Raw genomic sequence first — 21832 nt, 5'->3', positions numbered from 1 at the left:
GCTTCCCTGGGCCATTTGTGGTGGTAAAATTGCTGACGCAGTGGCTATCTTGGATTTCCCGATTTCAGTTTAAAAGCTTTTATCTGCCTCAAAACACCATGTTTTACCAAGATTCTGAGGCTAGATTCTTTGGATTCTTGCCTTTATAGTAGATGGCGATTTTTGGGGTCATCCATATTTCACGTGCCACATGGCACATGGAGGGCGGTGGGAGGTGGCCTCAGCTTTAGTCCCCACTGCCCCTTTGGGAGGTTCTGCCACTCAGTTCTTCCATGGACTGTCTAAAAAGTCTAAACTATGGCCGGAAGGCAGAGCAAGTGCGTCTCCAGTGAAACGCAGCTGCAATTTAGCACAAAAAGTCTGCAGAAACTCAGAGTTCTAAGCAGGGTTTGGAGGGGGCACCAGCCCCTCAAAGACAAATTTTTCCAATGGATTTTCTTAATATGCTATTTCAGGCTTATTTAGCCAGTGAAAATTCACCAAATCTGCCTTCCATGGTGTTCCTGTTAGTTCCAGGAGTCCTTTCCCTCAAGGACGCTGGTCCACAACAGAAGAGCAATGCGCAGTCAGGGGACAGTCTGCCAGCAGACGATTTAGTTGATCCTGATGGTGTTCTCATGCCATAGAGAGAGATTTAGATGCTTTTGCAGATGTCCCGAACCCGGATCTGGGAGATGCCCCGGACCTTGGGGAAAATCCTACTGTGTGAAGACTTTTCAAACCTTCCACGCATCTAGGGATAATTTCAGATTCCCTTCAGGAATTAGAAATAGATAATAATTACTCCTCGTCATTGCAGTGCCTTCTTCTGAGTAGCACAAGGCCGCAGTCTTCCTCCTTTTCTGACCATCCGGCCATTGCAAAGATGCTCGCAGATCACTAGAGGGTACCGGAAGGTCCTCGTAGAGTAGCCAAGACCATGTCTAAGCTTTATGTAATGGTGGAGACTTTCAGTGAACGGTTTATTTCTCCAAAGGAGGATTCCGTGGTGGCTTGGGTCACCAGCACAGTTCTCTCCCCAGTGAAGGCAGTGTGGTGTTAAAAGATGGCCAAAACCACAGAATTGACTTTGGGCTAAGGCGGTTGTTTGATATTGCAGTTGCGGGTTTGAAAGCTGCTGTAGCAGCGTCCTTTGTTGCCAGGGCCTGTCTCACCAAACAGCATCATGATCCTGCCACTATCATGGATAGGGATTATCTTTTCCTGTACTCTGGAGTGGACTATGTGGCTAATGCCCTGTATTATTTATTCAGGGTGGTGAGCAAGTTATCAGCTTACTCTTGTCTCTGTGCGCTGAATATTGTGGATCAGACAGTGGTCTGGTGATCCTTATCTTCAGTAAATTGCCCTTTAAGGGGCAATTATTGTTTGGGAAGGGTCTGGATGACCTTATGGTTAGTGTGCAGGACCACAACCCTAAGTCCTTATCAGATAACAGGCCTCTGTCTTCTAGGGAACCAGGGCATTCTATTTTTCGTTTCTCCTGGTGATATTGTCAATACTCCGGAGCACACTCGGGTCAGAGATCTCTCAGCTCCAAGCCAATCATCAGGCACCCGCTCTACTTCTGCCTCCAAGAAACAGTTATGACACCGGGCTCTCACCATTCCTAGAGGAGTGGGTGAATATCACCACAGATCGCTGGGTGCTGGATATCCTGCATGAAGGGTGCAAGCTCAAGTTTTATTGGCCCCCCTCAGAACTTTTCCTGGACTTTCTAGCAAGGAGACCAGACAAAGAGGTCAAAGTCATAGCCACTGTCCAGAGATTGCTGGATATAGCGGCCATAGAAGTCTTCCAGAGCCCAATTTGGGCTCAGGCAGATACTCAATATACTTTGTTGTGCAAACAGAGGCTGAGATGATTGGAGACTGATCCTGAATCTCAAAACAGTCAATGTGGCCCTCAAAGTTCCTCAATTCAGACTAGAAACAGCAAGATTGGTGATTGCCTTGATAGTGCTGGGGGAATTTCTGGCTTCTCTGGGTCTGACAGAGCGAGACGCTCCAGGGACTACAAGGACCAGACGGACTCCACCTAACCAGGAGAGGTAAGAACGTATTTGGACATCGACTGGCCCGCCTACTCCACAGGGCTTTAAACTAGGTAAGTTGGGGGAGGGTACATACTTATATCCCAGAGCAGTAAGAAACCACCCTGAGGAGGCAAATCACACTCACACTTCTGAGTCTAAGGTAGATACCAATAACATCCACAATAAGTCAGGGAAAATTGTCAATGTTAATTTAGGAGACACACAAACTCATAAGGGAAACTCTTCACAGATATGGAAGGCTATGTATGTAAATGCACACAGCCTGGGAAATAAACTTCTAGAATTGGAGACTGAAATAATAAATGCCGATCTGGATGTAATAGCGATATCTGAAACCTGGTTCACGGACTCGCATGGGTGGGATATGGTTATACCGGGCTACAACTTACTTCGTTGCGACAGAGAGGGTAAAATAGGAGGAGGCGTAGCACTGTACACTAAGGAGAGCATCAAAACTATCAGAATCACAGATGTTAGTTACACCGGGGAATCCCTCTGGGTGAACCTAGCCAGAGGGTATGAAAAATGCCTATACCTTGGAGTGATATACAGACCCCCCAGGCAACAGGAAGACCAAGACATGGAATTAATAGAGGACATAGAGAATATCACACTGCGCGGAGACACAGTAATACTAGGAGACTTCAACATGCCTGATACAGATTGGAACACACTCTCCGCGACTACAAGTAGCAGCAAAAGAATTTTAACCTCCATAAAGGGTGCACTTCTCAAGCAATTGGTATCGGAGCCCACCAGGAACCAGGCAATACTAGACCTAGTACTCACCAACGGAGATAGCGTCTCGGAAGTCTCAGTAGGTGATACACTGGCCTCCAGCAACCATAATATGGTATGGCTCAACCTCGAGAAGGGTTTCCCTAAGTCACACACAGCAACGAGGGTTCTCAACTTTAGAGGCACAGACTTCAACCACATGAGAGAATTTATCCATCAAGAGCTATATAAACAGGTAAAAGCTGACAATGTGGAGGATATGTGGTCGACTCTAAAGTCCATCCTACATGAAGCGACAACCCGCTACATAAGAACAGTAAGTAAACGCAGGAGAAACAAAAAACCCCAATGGTTCAGCAAAGATATTTCAGACCTAGTTAAAAAGAAAAAAGAAGCATATATCGCTTACAAACATTTAGGAAAACAGGAGGCGAAAGAGGACTATCTAGACAGATCCAGAGCTGTCAAAAAAGCAGTCAGAGAGGCCAAAATACAAATGGAGGAAAATCTAGCACAGAACATTAAGAAAGGAGATAAATCTTTCTTTAGCTATATTAGTGACAGGAAAAGAAACAAAGATGGGATTGTACGTCTGAAGCAATCGGATGGTAACTTTGCAGAATCGGATTCTGCCAAGGCAGAACTACTAAACAAATATTTCTGTTCAGTCTTCACATGTGAGGCACCGGGAGACGGTCCACAGCTTCAGACGGGAGATAACCAGAAAGACCCATTTCAGGATTTCGAATTTACGCCAGATAGCGTCTACAGTGAACTATCAAGACTCAAAGTGAACAAAGCCATGGGACCAGACAACCTACACCCCATGGTACTCAGGGAGTTATGTGAAGTCCTGGCGGAACCATTATCTGTGCTTTTCAATCTTTCCCTACGCACAGGAAGAGTCCCCTTGGACTGGAAAACCGCCAACGTAATCCCACTCCACAAAAAGGGCAGCAAGACAGAGACAGCAAACTACAGGCCAGTGAGTCTCACGTCTATAGTGTGTAAAGTCATGGAAACACTGATCAAGCGGAATCTTGACACAATCCTAGATGAGGAAAATCTACGTGATTCCCACCAACACGGGTTCACCCAGGGTAGATCCTGCCAATCCAATCTTATTAGCTTTTTTGACTGGGTTACTAGACAACTGGATGCCGGGGAGGCACTGGACGTGGTGTATTTGGACTTCAGTAAAGCATTTGATAGCGTCCCACACCGAAGGTTATTGAACAAGCTGAAATCAATGGGCTTGGGAGACACTCTAACTAAATGGGTTGGGGACTGGCTGAGCGGTAGAGTACAGAGGGTGGTGGTGAACGGTACCCCATCAGAAGCGTCAGACGTGCTCAGTGGAGTACCGCAGGGCTCAGTCTTGGGCCCGATTTTATTCAACTTATTCATAAGAGATATGACGCAAGGGCTTAGGGGAAAGGTATCACTGTTCGCCGATGACGCCAAAATTTGCAACATTGTAGGCAACAGCTTATTACCTGACAATATGACACAGGACTTACTACTGCTGGAAAGATGGTCAACGACTTGGCAGTTGGGCTTTAATGCTAAAAAATGCAAGGTAATGCACCTGGGTAAGAGAAACCCGCGCAGAACTTATACACTAAATGGAGAGACCTTGGTTAGGACCAAGGAAGAACGTGATCTAGGAGTGATTATTAGTGATGACATGAAGGCTGCCAATCAAGTGGAGAAGGCTTCCTCCAGGGCAAGACAAATGATGGGTTGTATCCGCAGAGGTTTTGTCAGCAGGAGACCTGAAGTCATTATGCCATTGTACAGATCCATGGTGAGGCCTCACTTGGAGTACTGTGTTCAATTCTGGAGACCACACTACCGTAAAGACATGCTGAGGATCGAGTCGGTTCAGCGAATGGCCACCATAGTTATACTTAACATAGTAGATGACGGCAGATAAAGACCCGAATGGTCCATCCAGTCTGCCCAACCTGATTCAATTTAAAATTTTTTTTTTTTTTTTTTTTTTCTTCTTAGCTATTTCTGGGCGAGAATCCAAAGCTTTACCCGGTACTGTGCTTGGGTTCCAACTGCCGAAATCTCTGTTAAGACTTACTCCAGCCCATCTACACCCTCCCAGCCATTGAAGCCCTCCCCTGCCCATCCTCCTCCAAACGGCCATACACAGACACAGACCGTACAAGTCTGCCCAGTAACTGGCCTAGTTCAATCTTTAATATTATTTTCTGATTCTAAATCTTCTGTGTTCATCCCAGGATGGTCTCGGGGCTAAAGGATCTAACGTATGAAGAAAGACTAAAGAAGTTGCGACTGTACTCACTTGAGGAACGAAGAGAAAGGGGAGACATGATTGAAACGTTTAAGTACATCACGGGTCGCATTGAGTCGGAAGATGATATCTTCTGTCTTATGGGTCCCTCGACCACCAGAGGGCATCCGCTGAAGATCAGAGGAGGGAAGTTTCAAGGAGACTCCAGAAAGTACTTCTTCACCGAAAGAGTGGTGGATCAGTGGAACAAACTCCCACTGCAGGTTGTTGAAGCCAGCAGCGTGAAGGATTTTAAGAGTAAATGGGATGCTCACGTGGGATCTTTAAGGGAGTAAATTCGGGAGCGAATACTTTGGAATGGGCAGACTTGGTGGGCTATAGCCCTTTTCTGCCACCATGTTTCTATGTTTCTATCTTCCCATTCCCTTTTTCTCCAAAGCACAGCACCGGCACTTTTACTTGTAGCCTTGCCTTTCTGGCTGGCAACAGCACCTCTGAATTTTACCAAAGTGATGGTGATTGTGGCATTTATGCCGGCTCTGGATCTGTGTTGATCCATATCTGGAAGAGGGCTCAGTTGGAGTCCAAAGGACACCATGCAGTTCGCCAAGTCATTCAGTTGTTGCAGAGACTAGGCTGGGTGGTCCAACTTTTGGAAGAGTCTGCTCATACTGATCCAAGACCTAGAATACCTGGGTGTCCATTTTGTCATGGGAATGAACAGAGTGTTTCTTCTAGAGTCACGCCAGGAGAATCTTCACCAGTTCATACGTGCCTTTCTGGACTCTCAGGGCTCGACAGCCAGACAATATTTGCAGGTTCTGGGGTCGATGGTCATGACCATAGATGTAGTCCCTTGAGTGAGGGCTCACTTGCGCCCGTTTCAGGACACACTGATTTTCTGTTGGAGCCCGCATAAATTCCTGCTGCATCTGAATCTCCTTGGTTTGGCAGAGGCTCAACGCAGTCTAACTTGGTTGTTGAATCCTCTCTCCCTCTCCAGGTGGGTTTCCCTCTGGAGCTTCACCTGGATAGTCTTGATGATTGATGCCGGTCTTTATGGCTGGAGGGAGGGAAGCCGCTTTGTAGAGATAGGCCAGGGATGTTGATCTCCCTCAGAGAAGAAGTAGTTGATCAGTCGCTTAGAGCTTTGGATAAAAGTAGGTAAGCTGTGGGGAGAGTGGCGCAGTGGTTAAAGCTACAGCCTCAGCACCCTGAGGTTGTGGGTTAAAACCCACGCTGCTTCTTTTGACCCTGGGCAAGTCACTTAATCCCCCCATTACTCCGTGTACATTAGAGAGATTGTGAGCCCACCAGGACAGACAGGGAAAAATGCTTGCATACCTGAATAAATTAATGTAACCGTTCTGAGCTCCCTTGGGAGAACGGTATAGAAAAATTGAATAAATAAAAATAAATAAATAAATAAATAATTCGGCTAGCTCTCTTGCACTTAGAAGGTGCACTGCAAAACAGGGCAGTTTGAGTTTTACATGATGGCAAATAAAGGCCAAATGGCCCATCCGAGTAATCATTATCTTTTTTCTCTTTAAGAGATCCCACTTGTCTATCCCAGGCTTCCTTGAAATCAGACAGTCTTTGTCTCCACCACCTCTACCGGGAGACTGTTCCATGCATCTACCACCCTTTCTGTAAAAAAGTATTTTCTTAGATTACTCCCGTTATCACCTCTTAACTTCATCCTATACCCTCTCATTCTAAAACTTCCTTCCAAATGAAAGAGACTCTACTCATGTGCATTTATGCCACATAAGTATTTAAACGTCTCTATCATATCTTCCTATCCCGCCTTTCCTCCAAAGTATACAGATTGAGATCTTTAAGTCTGTCCTCATACGCCTTATGATGAAGACATGCACCATTTTAGTAGCCTTTCTCTGGACTGACTACATCCTTTTTTATATCTTTTTGAAGGTGCGGCCTCCAAAATTGTAACCAATATCCTAAATGAGATCTCAGCAGGACAGTAGGCTGTCAATCTTTAAGGGCGGTAGTCTGTCAATTATCAAGGGGGCACTAGAAGTGCACCCCTGTGGCAGGAGGCTAAACTCCTCTTTTATGCTGAGAGGAAAACCACCTTCAGGTGCTCTCTGTGGCTCATGTAGTGGGAGTAGAAAACATGAAAGCGGATTATTTCAGCCGCCAAACTCTGCATCTAGAGGAATGGTTTCTGTCTCAAGAGAGCGTTCCAAAGTATAGATGAGATCACCTGATGATGTTGGTTCTTCTGTTGCTGTCACAAACCCGGAAGTGTAGGATTGGATGCCGTGGACACAGGAGCGTCTTCTTTGTCTTTCCTCTGTGTCTATGATGGGCCGTCTTCTGCGGAGAATCAAGACTCTCTGGTGTTGGGTGATTCTCATGATGCCATATTGGCTGAGGCACCTGTGCTATGCAGATCTCGTTTGTCTGCAGCTGGAGCAGGGCCTCGAGCTTCCCTGCCACTTTTGTCTTCTTGCACAAGGGGCCCATAGCCCTGCAGGATCCGGACTGCTTTGGTCCTACAGCATGGCTCTTGTGTGCACAGATTTAGTGTGCAGAGGCTACTAGACAGAATTGATAGCTGCCGTCTTACGCAGCAGGATGAAGCCAACTGTTGCCTTGTATGCTAAGGCTTGGCAGTATTTTCACAATTGGTGTGCTCGAAAGAGCAAAGACCCGAACTTGATCCTGCTGATTCTTGCCCTCCTACAGAAAGATTTGGTGAATCTTTTAGTCGAATCTGAGAGTTCAGATAGCTGGGCTATGGATGGATTCAGGTTCTTAAAGGATGTGCTATGGCTCCTCCTTTCTGTCAACCATTTCTGTCTTTGAATATGAACCTGGTTCTCAGGTCGCTGGCATGCCTGCCCTGTGAGCAGTTGGACTGGGCTTCTTTGATGGACCTTACCATCAAGGCTGTCTCTGGTGGCCATTGCATCGACCCACAGGGTTTCCAGTTTCCAGACTATTCATCTTCTTGTTGACAGTTTATGAAAGTACTGGTTTGGAATCTTGTCCGGCAGAGTTCCTTTTCTTTGGTTTATGGACTCTAGTGTTATCTTACAACACAGTTCCTTTTTTTTTACCAAAAGTGGTATCTTGCTTTCACATCAACCAAGAAGTGAAGTTGCCAGTGTGTTTACCCTCAGATTTGAAGGCACATGTTAGGGTAGATATGTGCAGAATCTTACTGCAGTACTTGGAAGTCAAGAATAAATATTGTTTGTCAGATTTCATGTTTGTGTTACTTGGGTCAGCCTGTAATGGCAGGCCAGCTTTGAATGCCTCCATTTCTAGATGGATTCGGGAGGGGGGGGGGGCCAGGAAGCATTTTCATCAGCCTACATTAGAGCTGGTAAGTTTTCTTCAGTGTCAGTGAAGGCATTCTCCATGCAAGGAGTGGCATCCTCATGGGCACAATCTTCAGCGGTCTCCCTGGCAGATATTTGGGGAGTGGCTACCTAGTCTACGAAGTTTTACAGAATTGATGTGGCGGCCAGGAGGGATTTCGCATTTCGATTCTCAGTTCTGGCAGCAGGCTCATCGGTCCCACCCTGAATTTGAGAGACTGCTTTTACATCCCACTTGTCCAGGAATAGAGTGGGGTTGTATAAGCATGAAAGATTAGGTTCTTATCTTTGCTAATCTTCTTTCTTGTAAATTCACACTCTTCCTGGAACCTGCCCTAAGGGTTGCTGACTTGCCAGTTGTCTGCCTTAATTCGTACTGGTAAGTTGGACTACTGATTCTGTGACCAGCCTTTGTCAAGTATAATACCCGCAAAATTTTATGCACTTTGCTCTGGGGAGTCCTTGATTACTGCCCCACACTGTTAGTGCAGGCTGAGTCTCAGTATTTTCACTGTTTTCTCGTTTACAATGTTTTTCAATTTCTGATTGTTCTGATGTTTGTTGATATTATGAGCAAATTAGACTTGTTTTTCTGGAATATCCCTGTACCCCTCCCCTTTCTGTGTCCTATACATGTATGGCTGTCGGCCCTCTGACTTCCAGTTGGTACAAAAGCAGTTCTGAGATAAGAGGGGAGGATCAAAAATATGTAAATGAGGTTTCCTACAAGAGATCTGCGAGATGGGATATATAACCCACTTGTCCAAGAATAGAGTGTGGATTTATAAGAGAGAAGATTAGCAAAGGTAAGAACCTAATCTTTTGTTTATAAAGGTACAAAGTATACTAATATATCTCTGCCATTTACAGAAAAAAGCAGAAGAAGCTCATAAAATTTTTGAAGGTCTTGGTCCAAAAGTTGAACTGGTAAATATGGAATTTTCCCTTTTGTTTTGCAAACTCCTTTCTGCAGACCCTGAAACAATACTGTTTGACCTTACGGTATTGATCTTAATGGGAACATGTTCGTCATAGGGATATGTCTCCTCATGCTAGAAAAAAAACTAAACAGTGTGTTAGTAAACCAGCAGGCTTTTCAGGAGGAATAAATTATGGTGGTCTTTTCATAATTTATTACTTTTTTTATGCTTTTCAAATTATATCAAAGCACAAGCTTTGACTAGGATAATAAGTTAACAATATAAATCCAAGAAAACAAACATACATTTAAATAATCTAGTAACTCACTGCGAATGCAGGAGGTCAGAATTCTAGAGGAAGAAATATAATTAAGAAAAGATCAGGAATAATAGAAAGTAATTGCTATTACATAAATTATCCCAGTAGAAGGTAACTTGATCCCCATGTCTTGTTAATCCTCGTACTTCTAAGAAAAATATTGTTACTTTTAATGGGAGTGTGGTCTTCAAAGAGATGCATCAAATTTTGTTACTGTACTTACAGATGCGCACATTATTTTTGCAGCCACTTTATAACCAACCTTCTGATACTAAGGTGTACCATGAGAACATCAAAACGTAAGTACTATTTTTAGCTATGTATTTTATGAAAAATTATGCTGAAGTTGTTGCCTTCATATATTACCCTATTTGCCAAGCATAACAGAAATAGATCTGTTATTGGCCACCCATATGAGAGACTGACTTCAACAGAACATCAGTGGAAGACTGCAGTAGACCCTGCGTGCATGCTTTATCAGGTACCTGATGTTGATTTTAATGGAGTCACATTGGGATTTCAATCATTAACAGCAGTTTGTGGATGAAAGAGTGCTGTGGTCAAGATGGCTGCTTAGATCTTTGGTTCCTGATCAAATAGAGTTGCAAAAAAAAAATAAAATATATCACATTTCAGTTTTAGTACAGAAATTTTAGTCAGAAATTTTCCAGGCGGAACTGCCAAGATCACTGACTTTTAGGGTCTCCATACAAAAGTAAGGGACCCGGAGCACCCGGTTCACACCCTTCAAATCCAGAATAGGCCAAAATGACCCCTCTTTCTTGGGCACCACAAAATAAATGGAGTACCTCCCAGTGCAAATCTCTTGAAGGGGACACTGGAACCATGGCCCTGAGCTCCACCAACCTCTGAAATTCCTGCTTCTTCCAAGTGGTCAGAAAAGGGGAAGAGAGAAAGTGATCTGGTAAGGACCAGTTGAATTCGAGAGCATACCCATCTCGTATCACCTCCAGCACCCACTGATTGTCATAATCTTGGTCCACCTCCGGTAAGCTACTTTAAATGCACTCCTACTTGATTCGAGGGAAGGACCTGAACACCATCATTGGGTAGGAGGAGAGGGAGGAGGAATCCCTTCCGCCCCTACGAGCACCTTGAAAGGACTGCAAATGCTGGAAGGACTGACCCCCATGAGTAAACCCCAGCAGCAGACTCCCTACGAGGCCAATACTGGCGAAACTCACGAAGATGCATGCGGCCCAAGCCTCTGAGGCCTGACCTCTGGCAATTGAGGCACCTTTGAATCACCTAAACTCTGCACTAGCTTCTACCAGCACCCTGAAAGGACTGCATATGCTGGAAGGACTGACCCCATGAGGAAACCCCAACAGCAGACTCCTTGCCAGGCCAATACCGGCGAAACTCATGAAGATGCGTGCGGCCCAAGCCTCCTCTACCAGACTGCCAAGGCCTGTCCTCTGGCAATTGAGGCATCTTTGAATCACCTAAACTCTAGCTTGTCTTAAGTGCTCGCCAAAAGGGAAAGAACCCTTGAAGGCAATTTGCTAAGCTTGTATTTGGAGGCTGTGTCCATTGACCAACAAAGAGAATTTTTATTTGTTATTTGCCTCACAAAATAGAATGAATTTAGCTTACCTCAGCCAAACTGCTGCAGACATCAGTCTGTTTTCCCAAAGCCTGCCTATATCTAGAGAAAACTTGAGAGTTCCTCTTTCTCCCTCGGGGACCTCTCTAGAATAAACCCAGCCTGGGTAGAAATAACTCTCTCCTGTGAATCCCACTCCTGTGACTCAACACTGAGCTCCATAACCCAGTGCATGCTGGGACCTGTAGTTCCACATTTGATTAGCATCTCCTGCTGCCCGGGGATATAACATTTCCATGAGGGAGGGAAAACCCCTTAATCTATTACAAAGATCTTCTAAAAGAAAATCTGGACTCCCTCTCTATTCTAAAAACAAACCAAGGGCCAGGCAGAGTTGGGTACACAGTATGAGGAGCAGGACTGGAAATATATGGAAACTTCACAAATAAAGATCTCAGTTGCCACAATTATACAAGAAAACTGTTACAATAATATATAGATGATAGATAACCCTGTTAGGTTCAATCATATGGTTCAATCATATGGTTTCATTTATTGTTGGCAACGATATGGCTAATGTGGCATATTTGGTGGTCTTATTATAAAGTTCAATCCTTTTGGAAAGATATTCAATATTTACTGTCCTGCTGGTTGAAAACCCAAATTCCTTAGGATCCAGGGACTTAATTGCTAAATAAACCATTGCCAGATTTGCTCCATGTCTAGCAGACACTGGTGCATCATTGTCAATGTAGTTAAATTAATCATAGCTTGGTGTTCGATGTTTGAGGGGATTCCACCCTTCGTCGAATGGTTAAACAAAATGCATTATACCTTTTGAGATTGAGCATTGATGGCAGTGTTTATCTAAGTGGGAGAAAGTGTGGTGAGGTTTTTTTTTCTCTTTAACTGCCCTTAAATACTATGGGGTCCTTTTACTAAGGCACGCTAACTGATTTAGTGCGCACTGAGTTCCGGATTCTGTAAAGGACGCCTGTCCCGGGCGTCCTATACAGAATCAGGCCTACACCCACCCAAAATAAACCTGATTCTGTAACCGACGTCCATGTTGCAGATGCCGGTTACAGAATTGGGTTTGTTTAGATGCTGGATACAGTTTAAATTGGAACAAGAAGACATTTTATCATCTTTGTCTAAGAACCAGCAATATGTGAAGTAACCCATCACAAAGAAAATTTGCAAAAGAAAAGAGAACGCAAACACTATTAAGTGGCATAAGCTCAAACATATCCCAATTAATTTTATATCCAGACAGCATAGAAAAAAGCTTGATGACATAACAAGCTCAGGTAATAAAACAGTCGGATGAGAAAGATACAAGAGAATGTCATCAGCATATGCTGAAAGCTTAAATTCTAACTGGCCTACCCGAACTCCTGATATAGCAAAAAGTATCAGACCTTAATTTTTTTTTGCGTAAACAAATAAAGCTAGGGAGGCGTGGTTTGGTGCACATATGTAGGTGACCCTAATGCACGTATGTAGGTGACCCTAATGCACATGCTTGAATTTTTTCCCACCTACAGAAGCTGTCAGTCACCGGCAGACCGCTGTTGAGTGAGGAAGAGTGAGCACAGTCCAATTTTCATTTTTGACAACATGACAGAAAAAGTTGAACACTACTACTGCATTAAATTTTGTGTAAAGCTTGGCAATTCTCAAGTGGAAATGATCTGCAAGATTCAACAGGTCTTCGGGGACAAAGCAATGAGCACCACACAGATAAAGGAGTGGTACAACCGCTTCAGAGACGGCCACACATCAGTGGAGAGTGAAGCACATTCTGGTAGGCTCTCAACATCCAAAAATGAGATCGTCATTGACCAAGTGAGGACCCGGGTGATGCAGGATCGTCTAATCACGATCAGAGTACTTGCAGACGAGGCGAGCAACAGCATTGGATACGTTCATTCCATTTTGACTGAGTACTTTGGCTTCATGAGAATTTCAGCAAAGTTCGTGCCAAAGCTGTTAACGATCGAGCATAAGCAACTCCGTTTGGAGATCGCACAGGACATGCTGGAGACTGTGAACAGTGATCCCAACTTCCTCAGCACAGTGATCACTGACGATGAGTTTATGGGTACAACCCAGAAACCAAGTTGATGTCATCACAATGGAAGCATTCAACATCCCAGAGGCCGAAAAATTAAGGCAGGTCCGCAGCAATGTCAAAGTCATGCTGACCGTCTTTTTTGAGTCCAGTGACATGGCTCATCACGAGTACGCACCACACGGCACAACCATCACCAAGGGGTAGTACCAAGAGGTTCTGCATTGCATTCATAACGCTTTGAGACGCAAACGGCTGGACCTGTGAGTAGTGGGCAATTGGCAGCTCCATTACGATAAAGCACTGCCCATTCTTCACATTTGATACGGAGTTTCCTGGCCAAACACAACACACCTGTGATTCCTTAGGCTCCCTACTCTCCCAACATGGCTCCCTGTGACTTCTGGCTTTTCCCCAAGATGAAAATGCCCCTGAAAGGGACTATATTTCAGTCAAGAGAAGACATCATGCAGAATGCGATGGACCAGTTGTGAGCAATCTCAAAAGAAGCATTCCAGCACTGCTTCCGCCAGTGGCAGAACCATTGGAAGAAGTGTGTGGCAGCCCAAGGGGACTACTTTGAAGGAGATTAGTATAAGATTGTTGTATCTGAATGCGAGTATTTTTTATGAATAAAGGTCTGATACTTTTTTTGAACAGCCCTCGTGTCTTATTGCTGCTAATAGTGGCTCCAAAGCAAGATTGAAAAGAAGAGGGGAAATGGGACACCCTTGATGCATATCCCTAAATAATGAAAAAGATGCCAAAATATTACCATTAGCAATAATTGTAGCAAAGGGATTAATATAAAGTAAGTGTACCATTTTGATAAATTCAGAGGGGAAAAGAAAGATATCAAGAACTTTAAAAAGATAACTCATCTCCACTCTATCAAAGGCTTTTTCAGCATCTAATGAGACCACAACGTATAGCTGTACCTGTGCATGAGTGTAATGAAGGATATTACAAAATAATCCGGCATTATAGAACCAGATCTTTGTTTAATAAAACCAATTTGATCTCTATTAACATAGAATTTTCTAACATGTTACACAATAATTTTGCATATATCTTAAGTCTACATTTAAAAGTGAAATGGAATTTTGCACTAGTTGTGGGTCTCTTAGGTTTAGCTAAAATAATGTTAGCTTCTAAAAAATGACCTAATGCTCCAGTATTTAATAACGAGGTCTTATAATGTAGCAATTTGGACGAAAGATTTGCAGAGAAAACTTTGTAAAATTCTAAAGGAATTCCATGGAGATATAGCAGAGGCAAGAGAAGTAATAACCTTGGTAATTTCATTACAAGTAATAATTTCTTTTAAATGATCTTGCTGTTCTAATGTAAGACAAGGAAGGTTAATATAGGAAAGAAAAAAAGACTCAAATTATCTTAAGATGCATGGCAGTCAGAACTGTAGAGACCTTTGGATAGAAAGCCAAAAATTTGCCAGGGTATATTTTCTACCATAAGAGATGACATGTTTCTTAATTTACCTTTTAAAGTAATTTACCAAACTTGTGATATTATTGAACATGAATGGGGAGGGTAAATTTTATGTATTTTGTTGTTGTTGTTTATTTAAAGAAACCAAGTGATGAGGAAGAAGTTGATCTTGTTTTTTAAGAGAAGAAATCATGCAAGAAAACAGAGGGTAAGTGTTTTGAGAGTGTGCTCATAACCCCTTTTCCACCCTATATCATGCCATCTCCTGGGTTTAGGATGTGCTTAGGGTGTCAAAGTCCCTCCTCGAGGGCCACAATCCAGTCGGGTTTTCAGGATTTCCCCAATGAATAATATGCATGAGATCTATTTGCATGCACTTCTTTCATTGTATGCTAATAAATCTCATGCATATTCATTGGGGAAATCCTGAAAACCCGACTGGATTGCGGCCCTCGAGGACTGACTTTGATACACAGGTTCCCAATTGATTTTCTCTTCTTTCTGTGAGATGTATTTCAAAACAGGGATTGGAGGACTAGTCTACTGGATAGAGCACTGGACTGACAACCCTGGGATCAAATCCCACTGATGCTCCTTGTGGTCTTAGTTTGTACCTCAGGTACAGATTTTAAGTCTTCTGGAGAAATACCTATACCTGAATATAACTCACTTTGATCTATTACAGGAAAAGGTGGGGGAGGGGGGACTTGATATACTGCTTTTTCTGTGTGGTTTCCCCAATCAAAGCAGTTTACATGGAACAATGAAGTGTTATGTGACTTATCCAGAACTACAGTGGGAATTTAACTTGCAACCTCAGGGTCACTCCTCTATTCCTAGTGTGAGCTAAATTCAAATAAATAATGGAAAGAAGATTTACAGCACATTTTCACCAGTATCTTCCAGTATTTGAAGACAGAGTAGTCTGACAGATATGTAGTTCATACTTTTCTGGTTAAGGCAATTTGCTGCTGTATGTTAACGAAACTGTCAATATCAACTTTATTGGAACTGTGTGTGAGCAATCACATGCTACAGTACCCTACATTGCCCTTTCCTGTTCAACTTTAGCTGTATGCTTATCAGCGCAACTAATGTGGATAAGAGGAGAATAGAAGATTTTATTTGGAGTAAATGGGCTAGTTTAACTGTTTAAGCTGCCTTTTTTATTTGCTCAGATATAGACCCTCATAGACAGAGGAAGCAGAGGAGACAGGATAAAGAAATAAATCTAAGGAACATTTGTATGAATATACAACCACAGCTATTTCCTAATGGCTGTGGTGATTAAATGACTTGGATTACTTTATTGGTATGAGAATTTTACATGTGGTATCAAAGTAATACATAAAGTAAATGAAATGGGATAAAAAATATGGCATGAGGCTCCTTTTAAGAATTTTAAGCAGCAACTTCTTGGGGTATGTTGCTCTCCTAGTCAGCCCAGGACCGTCATCTGCAGGAGCAAGATTCTTACAGCTAAGGTAACCCTGAGAAAATTCCAAAAAGGGGGTCTTAACCTTTATTTTTTTTGTTTATGAAAAATCGAGCAGCTTACTCTTGACTATTTGACCAGCTAAAGCTAAAAAGAAATTGTTTAATGCGATATGTAAATACATTTTTTGCCTTTATTTATTGAAATTTTTAATACAAACAATTCTTAACAACAACTGAACAGCTATATGTGAGAAAAATAAGTAAAATCTCAGTAAACATAATAGGGAATGAAGGGGAATGCCATTACAGAAGATTTGACAAGATACGAGTGACAAGTCTATTCAGCATTATGAAGTACAGATAAATATACTTTCAGTGCAGACCATTTGCTAATATTTATCTATTGAGTTATTTTTCTTAGCATAATAGTATTCATATCTATAAGTCAAGCAGATCAAATTCCACCATTTATCATATGATAATTGCCTCAAATCCTTCTAAGAAGAACATAATATTAATTTCAAACCAAGGGAAAGAAGAAAATCCAATAAGAAGCAGTCCTTATTAAATATAATGATGCTGAGAGAAGCGCTGTTCAGTAACAGAATTTTGTAAGAAAAGGGAACAGAGAGAGAAAATGTTTTACAGATAAGTTTCCAAACCAAGAACTAATATGTTTGGGAGAAAGGGCATTCATATATTGTGTTTGATGTTCTCCAGGGATTTTGCACAGGACCATCATTCTTTAGAATACGTGTTGCTGATTAGATGTGATCTAATTGCTGTCCATAGGGCTCTATGTGCCAAAAAGTAAAGGGACTGCATGGTTGAAGCAGATCTGGGCACTCGGAAGATAGAGAACCAGCAGTGTCCCAATCTGTATCTGAAACAGGAGAGTTTAAGTCAGTTTCACAAGATTGTTGCAGTCCACGAAGTCTAGGAAATTGCATGGATTTAAGGACTTTATAGAATGTGGACACTGCATGTCCAGATAACAATATAGTTGAACATAATGGGATTATATCAGGGGTGATATATAAAGAGAAATATGGTACATCACTTTTGTGAATAGCTGTTCTCAGCTGTAGCCAGGCATAGAATTGGGAGAAGGGTAAGGAATATTCACTCTAATCTTTCGCAGAAGTTTTCCATGTGTTAGTGGTGGGATCAATAAAGATGCTCAAGTCCCAAATGTTGAAGGATTACCATTATTGAGCCAGGATACAGATTGTTTGTCAATAAGTATTGACGAGTTATTCCATAAAAGAGTGCGAAGGGATTTGGAAGTAGGGATATTTTGGATAGAGTCTAAGTATTTTAGTTGTTCAAGTGTGTGTCTGAGCAGAGGATTATTCCTGAGATGTTGTAGAAGTATCATTTCACTTGTTCTGAATAATGGAATTGGATAAAAGAGATGGCGCTTGATAGAGAGCTATCTGGAGCTTTCATCAGGATCATGAGGTGTTATCCATTCAATCCTTGTCTCAAAATAAAAGATTTTGTGATAGAGTAATAGATCATGGAAGTTGACTCTACCTCTGGATTTTGTAAATTAGAATTTCTTTAGGGAAATTCTATGGGGTTTGTTATTCCATAAGAATGAAGAAAGAATTTTTTTCCATGTTTTTGTAAAAGCAGGATGGGAATAAAATGGGATACATGCTTAGAAGATAAGTGATTTTTGGGACAACCATCATTTTAACAGAGTCTAGTCAGCCCCACCATGATAGGTGGAGGGGAGACCAGGGTGCAATGGCATCTTTAATTTTAATTAAAATTATTTCCATATTGAGTTTTGAAGATGTATGTGATAGAGAAGGGGAGGCACTTGTCATTAGTGCTATTAGTTCTGTTTTGTCCCAATTGATTCTGTACCCAGAGAAGTTTGAGAAAGTAGAAATCATATGAATAAGATTATTTAGAGAGTTTTCTAAGTCATCATCGGCGTAAGCCAACATTTATATTCAATGGAACCAAAATGAACTCCATGGATATTAGGATGCTGTCGGATAGCATTAATAGGGGTTCTAGGGCTAAATTAAAAAGTAGAGGGGATATAGGACATCCTTGTCTAGTGCCATGTTGTAGAGTAAATTGGTCTGAGATGTTGCCATTGGTAACTATTCTAGCAGAGGGAGAAGAGTAGAGGAGTTGTAGCATGTTGAGGAATACCAGTGGGAATCCAAAAGTCTCAAGTGTCTTGAACAAATAGATCCACTCTACCCAGTCAAAGGCCTTCTCTGTGTCAAGAGAAACCAGTAGAATTGAATAGGGCCTAGACCGGGCAGAGTGGATCATATGACGGAATACTCACAAGTTATCTGAATCATATCTATTTTTTAGGAAACCATCTTGGTCTTAATGTATTAAGTGCTGAATAACTTTTTCTAGTCTATTACATAGGATTTTGGCATATATTTTGTAGTCCAAGTTCAATAGTGATATGGGTCATAAGAACATAAGAATAGTCTTACTGGGTCAGACCAACAGTCCATCAAGCCCAGTAGCCTGTTCTCACGGTGGCCAGTCCAGGTCACTAGTATCTGGCCAAAACCCAAAGAGTAGCAACATTCCATGCTATTGATCCAGGATAAGCAGTGTCTTGCCCCATGTCTTTCTTAATAACAGACAATGGACTTTTCCTCCAGGAAATTGTCCAAACCCTTCTTACAACCAAAACCTCTGGCAATGCATTCCAGAGCTTAACTATTCTCTTAGTGAAAAAAATATTTCCTCCTATTGTTTTAAAAGTATTTCACTGTAACTTCATCGAGTTTCCCCTAGTCTTTGTAATTTTTGACGGAGTGAAAAATTGATCCACTTGTATCCATTCTACTATTCTACTCCACTCAGGATTTTGTAGGCTTCAATCATATCTCCCCTCAGCTGAAGAGCTCTAACCTTTTTAGTCTTCCCTCATACGAGAGGAATTCCATCCCCTTTATCATCTTGGTCGCTCTTCTTTGAACCTTTTCTAGTGCCGCTATATCTTTCTTGAGATAAGGAGCCCTGAATTGAATGCAGTACTCCAGGTGAGGTCACACTGTGGAGTGATACAGAGGCGTTATAACATTCTTAGTCTTGGTAACCATCCCTTTTTTAAATAATTCCTAGCATCTTGTTTGCTTTTTTGGCCACCGTCGCATATTGTGTGGAAAGTTTCCTCGTATTGTCTACAAACATTCTGCCGCCTAGACAACTGCCCACGCACCATCATGAGAGAAGCCCCCACCCCTTCAAGATCTTGCTCTTCGACTGGATCTCTCATCCAATGGCAAACGGCAAATTCCCAATCTATCTTGGCCACATCCTCATATCGCCCATTGTAAAGAATCGCAAAGATCCCATATCAACAACATCCAACTATAGACAAGTAGCCAACATCCCCCTCTTCACCAAAGTGATGGAAGGGCTAATAAACGCTGCCCTTACGAACTACCTAGATAAATTCTCATTACTTCACGAATACCAATCAGGATTCTGCTAACACCATAGCACCAAAACAGCCTTAGCCTCCATCACTGATCACATCGCACAACTATTCAGCTCAGGGAAACACGCACTAATACTCCAATTTGACCTCAGCAGCACTTTCGACCTGGTGGACCATGACATCCTACTGAATGGCTAGACGCCATAGGTATCTCAGACCATATACTCAACTAGTTCAGAGGCTTCCTTAGAAACCGATCCTACCAAGTCACCAGTGAGCAAACCTACTCCCAGATCTGGACCAACCCCTATGGTATCCCCCAAGGCTCCCCTTTATCCCCCACCCTATTTAACCTATACATGTCCTCCTTAGGCCAGGAACTTTCCAATCTGAACCTTCAATCATACATCTACATGGTTGACATTGTCCCCATCTCTACACTGTCAACTGAAACCAGCCACTTCATCTCATCAATCATTAACCATGTAGAACAATGGTCAACAAACTCCAAACTAAAGTTAAACCTGGAAAAGACTAAGATATTTATGGCCTCCCCAATAAACAAACTAACAGAATCGGCTATCAACCTAAATGGAACGGACTTCCCAATTAACCCTACCATCAAAATCTTAGGCGTTTCCCTAGATCAGCAACTGACACTTGAAGCTCACACCAACATCCTATTCAAAAATTGCTTCCATTTATTATGGAAACTACGCACACTAAAACCATACTTTGATTTCACATCATTCAGACTGTTGGTCCAGTCTCTCTAGTCCTGAGCTCACTGGACTACTGCAACATAATCTACCTAGGATCTCACAAAAAAAACATCAAGAAATTGAGACTCATCCAGAACACAGCCAGCCGACTAATCTTTGGCTTGGAAAAATCCAACCACATTACCCTATACTACAAGAAACTTCACCGGCTACCTATCGAGGCCAGTGTAATCTCCCAAAGGATGCAAATTCAAAAGATTCCTCTACAGGACCCCCTCCTTTCAAGCAGGCATCTGGAACAGCACCTTAAGCGACCTAATCCTGAACGCACCAATATACCATACATTCAGAAAATCACTAAAAACCCACTTATTCAACAAACTTATCTGATCCTTCTATTCCACTCATCTCTTACCTCTTCTCATTTGATCCTTCTTTCTACCACCCTGTTCACTCGACTGTCTTCCACACCTTCCCAAATCTAACTGATGTAACCTCACTGTCCTTACAGCATCTCTTGTTGTTCTTGTTGTATACCATCTTGAACTGAAAGGTATGATGGGATATAAATAAAGCTATTATTATTATTATTACAATGACAACCAGATCTTTTTCTTGTGCTCTAACCTCCAAGGTGGACCTTAGCATCTGGTAACTGTGATTTGGATTATTCTTCCCAATGTGCATCACTTTGCATTTGTGCACATTAAATTTCATCTGCCACTTGGACGCCCAGTCTTCCAATTTCCTAAGGTCTGCCTGCAATTTTTCACAATCTGTATGCATTTTAACAACTTTGAACAGTTTAATATCATCTGCAAATTTAATCACCTCACTCGTCGTTCAATTTCCAGATCATTTATAAATGTTAAATAGCACCGGTCCCAGTACATATCCCTGTAACACTCCGCTGTTTATTATCCTCCAATGAAAAAAATGACCATTTGACCCTACCCTCTGTTTTCTAGCTGATAACCAATTCCTAGTCCACAGCTGAACTTTGCCACCTACCCCATTACTCTTTAATTTTCTCAGGAGCCTCTCATGAGGAACTTTGTCAAAGCTTTCTGAAAATCTAAATACACTACATCAACTGGCTCACCTTTATCTACATATTTCTTTACACCTTCAAAGAAGTCAAGCAAATTGGTGAGGCAAGCTAGTGTGAAACTTGAAACTCTGAGCGGGGATTTGAGGTTATTCCAGAGTTCTGTGGTTCTAAAGGGGAGGGATGTTCCTAATTTTCCTACGCGGGATATACCTTTTGTAGTGGGGAATGATAGTTTCAGTTTTTGGGAGGATCTAGAGGAATTCCAGAAGAGTGGGATAACGGGAGGGAGGATGCCATGTAGGATCTTGAAGGCTAAACAGGCACATTTAAAGAGGACTCTGGAGTGAACTGGGAGCCAATGAAGTTTGGACAGGAGTGGGGAGACGTGGTCGAACTTGCCTTTTGCGAAAATAAGCTTGGCTGCGGCGTTCTGGATTAGCTGAAGTC

General features: G+C 42.3%; 1 protein-coding gene across 12 annotated transcripts in view; it reads left to right on the top strand.

Annotated features, from left to right (window-relative positions):
* Nucleotides 1–21832, top strand: part of NCOR1 (nuclear receptor corepressor 1) — a 509406-nt gene that overhangs the window by 114374 nt on the left and 373200 nt on the right. For 10 of the 12 annotated variants that reach the window (XM_033922034.1, XM_033922033.1, XM_033922035.1 and 7 more), the window contains 3 exons: nucleotides 9284–9340; nucleotides 9878–9951; nucleotides 14884–14950. In XM_033922034.1, coding sequence (XP_033777925.1) covers nucleotides 9284–9340; nucleotides 9878–9951; nucleotides 14884–14950 — 198 coding nt within the window. The remainder of the gene's footprint in view (nucleotides 1–9283; nucleotides 9341–9877; nucleotides 9952–14883; nucleotides 14951–21832) is intronic. The other 2 variants (XM_033922036.1, XM_033922041.1) reach the window with 2 other exon arrangements.

This window comes from Geotrypetes seraphini, chromosome 15 (assembly GCF_902459505.1).
Source record: "Geotrypetes seraphini chromosome 15, aGeoSer1.1, whole genome shotgun sequence".
Lineage (NCBI taxonomy): Eukaryota > Metazoa > Chordata > Amphibia > Gymnophiona > Dermophiidae > Geotrypetes > Geotrypetes seraphini.
The sequence above is the reverse complement of the archived record's forward strand: the minus strand, read 5'-3'. Positions and strand labels throughout refer to the sequence as shown.